Genomic DNA, 5,354 nt, shown 5'->3' with positions numbered 1-5,354 from the left:
AGCGGTTCCTGGAAAGTTTCTCTAATTAAAACGCTGCAGTGTCACATGTATTTAGTGTCCTGAATTTCAAAATGGCCACAAGGGCGTTTTAACTTAAAGCTCATTCAATGAGTTTTAGTTAAAGGGCCCCCACCACAATTTTGAAACGTGGGATGCTGAATACATGTGACAGTGAGGCATGCTGGAGCATTCTAATTAGAATGCTCCAGCAGACTTGATTAATCTAACTAGAACATGTTGGAGCACATGTATAGGCACCCTTAAATTCCATAGTTTTCTATCAATACAGTTCCCTAGGTGTCTGAATTCCTGTCACTGGCCATGCCTACAAGTCCTGATGCCACTGAGTTGTCTGATGCCCAAACAACGATGGGATTCTCAAATAAGTCTTTTTCTCCCTTTGATTTCACATGAGGGACCCGACAGAGTTTTTAGAGCTTGCCTAACTACTAGTCCAATGGTCAGAATATTCACCTGAGATATAGTGGGTACAGATTCAAATCCTACAATACTTGATTTGGAGCAGGGGTGAATCAAGGTCTTCTGCCTTCAAAATGCATACTTTTATCCCTTGGGTACAGGGTAACCTGGTATTCTCAGTCTATTGTGTTGAAACCACTGAATTTTGTACAATATTGACAGGGCTAGAGAAAGCATAGACACTGACTTTGCACCCCAAGAGCAGCCGGATTGGCCTTGTCAGCCCTCCTTGGACCTATGTATGTTTCAATGTGTATTTAATATTTAAATACCTCTTCTTTCCCTGCTCTGTGTTTTTTTCTTTCTTTAAAAAAAAATAAATTATGTTTGCAAAGAAGGACTGAGCTGGATCAGATGCTTAACTCCAAGAGGGGGTTAATCACTATGAATACTAACTACATTTGAAGAGCAGGGCTTATACTCCCATCTTCTCTTTAGCATTTCCTATTGGCTAGTTCAGGGGGATTCTCACCCGTTGTGTTGGCTTCTGTGAATCCCAGTCTTAGGTGCCCAACTCTCCCTATATACTAAATAAGGAGCCTGGGTAGATGGTGCAGAACTAAGTCTGTCTTTTAGCCCAAACTGGTTTGACCAAAGACCAAAGGGAGTCTGTGTCAGAGTTGGGATCAGTATTTGGCACTGTACAACCATGTGCACATGCCACTGGTCCCATGCTTTTCTTGTGCTTCAATGAAAAATTTAGGCTTTAGTTATTAGACCACAAATGTCCCCTGAATGTCATCACTGAAAAACATTCTGTTAAAATTGTGGTGGGTATTATAAATCAAGAAAAAATAAAATGTCAGAAAGTCAGAGTTAAAAGGGAAGGTGTCACTGCTCTTCATTTCTTATAGAATGCTAAATTCGTCCTCAGATAAATGTGTCTAGGGCTTTCAGTTACTTCAGTGGAAAGAATTTGGATACATATGAGGGGAAGAATGCCTTTTTGTAGTTTGGTCAGATTCTGAGTTTTTACTTAGGCAAAACTTATTGACAGACGGATCAAACCCCGTCTATGTTAAAATCACCTACTATTATGAAGCACTTGAGGAGAAACCATATCATCTGCCATAACTAAACTAAAACAGGCATTATCAGATAAACACATATTTCAGAGCTAGTTAAAATGTGTGTATTTATCCAATAGACTATTATAGCTCCTTTGGAAATCTATCCTGATGCTGAAAAGCTCAGTCTTTTAAATAGGCACATTCTTTGTGTGCTCCACATCTTACATGTGATATAAAATTCATGATTAATTCCATTGAATATTCAATTAGTACACAGGGGGTATACATTTTATTGCCAAACTCAAGAATGAAATTGTTTTTCATTTGTGCTTTTTGCAGGCTCCAATAACAATATTTAAATTATGATTTAAGAGCACACAAACTTTCACATTCAGAAAATCCTGCTTTGTGGATTATATAAGCACATAAAAAGCATTAGAAACACTCTGTTTTTGGCTTTTGCAGTATTCTTCCTTGCCTTTTCCTAAATTGCTAGTGGTGAAAAATGGATTATAAAACAGAAACAGCACCTTTTGATCCTAGTGAGACCCTTTGTAGAGGGTCAAGTCAGTCTTGCCAGCACACTTGAAAAGTGGTTAAGGTATCTAGCAGAGGCCAGAGGGACATGAGTTTGAGCCCCCAGGTGACCCCAGATGGGAATTTGGTCATTTGGGTTGGGGAGTCAAATACTAGCACCTAGTATGCTTTAGCTGTGCTAGCTCAATGGGCCACTGGTCTCAGGCACAGATTTTCTGTTAGTTTTATTTTAGACAACATTTGTTTTATTCAACCCCCAAAATCCCTGAAGGAAAGAGTTAATATTTTATTAAACGCTAGCCTTAGCTAGAGAGGCATGAATAATAAAGTACCATAATAAATTATGGGGTTTTTCTCTGATGTCTTATCTATATGCGTCACGTTTATAATGTATTTATCATGTCTGTAAGATCTAATCCTAGTATGTACTTACTGCCCTATTTACAACTGAAAATAATGGGTATTTGGAGGCTCATCACCTTGTAGGGTTGGGTCCTTGTGTTATCAATCCAGACAATCAGTCCAGTTGTCCAAGACAGTTATGTAACTTGAAATAGTTTTGCACTACATACCTAGCTAGTTAGTAATTTTATAACTGGCTTTTCATGGGCCCCATCATCAGTTGACTGGCTAGATATTAGTTGATGGGGATTCACAAAGCTCTCTCTGCCCATACATGACATTTATATCAGCCAAAACCTCTAGATTTTAAAGCTAGGTGCCACAGGAAGTAGTCAGAACATCAGAAGCTCTGAGCCACATAACTCTTCACATTTTATCTTAAAAAGACAAGCATAATGCTCTTGCTGGATGCTGCTCTTTTTATTTACTTATAGCTTTTTTTTATCAAGCTGGTAATTACAATAGCCAGCCTCTGCACAAATACTAACCAATTAAAAGCCAAAACAAGTGATGTATGGTAGGGAGATTTTATTATTCAGATGAACAACTGAGGTAGGTTGAGTAACTTGCTCAGAAACTGGAGAGAAATACCTCCCCCAAAAAATCCAGCTTCCTGGTTTGCCACCCTCCTGCTCTAGCCACAAAACATCCCTTTCTTGGGAACTCCATCCTTTACCCCAGGAACTGGGAAATCCCAAAATAATCACATCCAGAATGATGACTCAAGCTTCCTTAAGAGGCTGAAAAATAGGTGCTAGGTCCGGGGCATTTTTAAAGAAATGTTAAGAATGAACAGTAGACTATGCTTTCTACATATTTATTCCACTTTTGATTCCCAGAAAAGTTGTACAAAGTATTTTGTGCCTTGCAAAATCAGAACCTGTCCCAATTTAGTCAATAATTGATTCATCATAGCCAATGAAAACATTTAGACTTGTAATGCTTTGAAAGTTTTAGATGATTTACTTTACCTCTTGAAAACACCAAGCAAAGCGGGGTCCACAAAGCAAACAATCTTCACACGTCACCACACTCTCCAGTGTACAACTTCCTAGATTTAAATTCAGGAGATAAGAGAGAGTAATAATAGGCTTACTGATTCAGTTTACCTAAATGTATTTTCTTTTCAAACTGCTGAAAGTAAAATATAGGAAACTACTGTATATTAATTAAGAATATTGCTAAAATGCCATCATTTAAAATATTTACCTTTATCAGTTTTATTTCCCCGGGGCTAATGTTTAACTTTACCAGTCATACAAGTATTAGCAGCAATTTTTAGAAAAAATAACTTTTGGATACCACAAGATTACTCCTCTATCAGAAACGTATGTTTCATTACTTGCTAAGTTTAATTCATGAGCTATAGATTTAATATATTCTCAGCATACCCAGAAATTTTAAAGAATTAGTCCTGTATACATGCTTGCATTCATTTTGTTCTGCTTTTTAAGGTAGTTGATAAGTTAAAAGGATGTTAAATAGCACAGAAACAAGCAGAGCCAGGAACGGAATTTGAAATGTCACAACAGATCAAACTTTAATTTACATAACTACATTGGCTCAAAAATGTGCAGGTTTGATACACATAGTACTGTCTTATGAACATGTAAATCTTAAGTACATTCACAGACTAGACATACTGCCCCCCTACTAAAAAAAAAAATCGTAAATCATTAAGTGGGAAAGAATGACTGAATAGACAACACTAAGAGCCAGTGTATATTAAGTTGCTAAGCATAAAACAATGCTAACTGCACTTTTAAAGAAATAAAATTCACTACCTGTGAGCCTTACCTTGTACATTGTTAGTTCTTTGCAGAAATAGAAAGAACAGGCAAAGCAATTCAATCCCCATTCGTTTTCAGTTCTGGCTGTGTAAACAAAAATCTTAACATATTAATTATCATCCATGTAAGTGCAGAATGTTGTAAAAATCAGTGCCTTGAAGTGTACGTTTTAAGATGTTACTTACACTGGTTTACAGAGAAATTTCAAAACTAACCAGACAGAAAATTAATTAGAATGAGAACAAAAGCTACCTGGATAGGTAAAGAAGGCAGGCTGAGCATAAAAGCAACTTCAACATGGTTATGGAGCTCAACACTGTTCTTTATCACACTTCCTTGTTTTCCTTATAAGGAAGACAGGTATACAATAATAAGAAGGTGGGGAAATTCATTCAGGTGCAGCCTTTTGTCAATAGCAGCAGTGTCTCCAGATCCTAGAAAAATCTGTCCATGGCATGTGTATCAAATGTACAGTTAATTACTCTAAAATAATCTCAAGCCTTTTTTTTTTTTTGCGATAGACTTCTATAGCCAAGCTGGTCATACTTAGTAAGGTGACTGTGTCCGTAGAAATGTATAAATCCCATTTTTTTCAGGTCTCAGGGCACAGAGAGAATTTTGTAACATCAGCTGTGGAAAGAAAACAAATCAAATCAAATCAAATCAAATCACCTTAACTTTTTAATAACTGAATAATAACATACACCCAATTTAGGCATATAAAATACGGAACACCTTATTTTTAACACTATAATATAAAAAAAAAATTATTCTGAAACCAAGTTCCTAAACAAATGATCCTGCTATGATAGAGCTCATGATGTATGCAAAGTAGAAGAGCAGAATAATGACAACAGACTTCGGACCCCACCCCAAAATTTCTTGGTTTGATTTGAGAGAGACTTGGCAGACCAGTTCCCTGAGGAAGCAAGTCTAAGGGGGAAAAGGACCTCAGAATATCTGTCAATTTCTTTAAGGATCAATATTAAGGGCACGAACAAACTGTGCCAATGCAAAGGGTGGTGGTGTGGACAGAAGACACACAAGGTGACAGGGGCGGGGAGGGGAAGGGGAGAAGTTGTGGATGCAGTACTGTTGATGCTGTTTTCCACACTATTCTCATTAACAAGCTAAG

The 5,354-nt window shown here is 37.2% G+C and overlaps 1 protein-coding gene across 6 annotated transcripts in view; it reads right to left on the bottom strand.

The window, feature by feature from the left end:
- ITGB6 (integrin subunit beta 6) overlaps positions 1-4,780 on the bottom strand; it is a 60,472-nt gene extending 55,692 nt beyond the window's left edge. For 2 of the 6 annotated variants that reach the window (XR_003093238.1, XM_006020345.3), the window contains exons 1-3: positions 4,472-4,544; positions 4,227-4,303; positions 3,401-3,480 (exon numbers count right to left, since the gene is read on the bottom strand). Coding sequence is in view for 4 of the 6 variants with exons in the window: in XM_006020345.3 (XP_006020407.1) it covers positions 3,401-3,480; positions 4,227-4,287 (141 nt within the window). In the remaining 2 variants the exon portion in view is untranslated. Of the gene's footprint in view, positions 1-3,400; positions 3,481-4,226; positions 4,304-4,404; positions 4,545-4,765 lie in introns of those variants that run through there. The other 4 variants (XM_025199971.1, XM_025199969.1, XM_025199970.1 and 1 more) reach the window with 4 other exon arrangements.
- Between the last annotated feature and the right edge of the window lie 574 nt (positions 4,781-5,354).

This window comes from Alligator sinensis, unplaced genomic scaffold, assembly GCF_000455745.1.
Source record: "Alligator sinensis unplaced genomic scaffold, ASM45574v1 scaffold389_1, whole genome shotgun sequence".
Classification (NCBI taxonomy): domain Eukaryota; kingdom Metazoa; phylum Chordata; order Crocodylia; family Alligatoridae; genus Alligator; species Alligator sinensis.
Note: the sequence above shows the minus strand (reverse complement) of the source record. Positions and strands in the feature narration are given on the sequence as shown.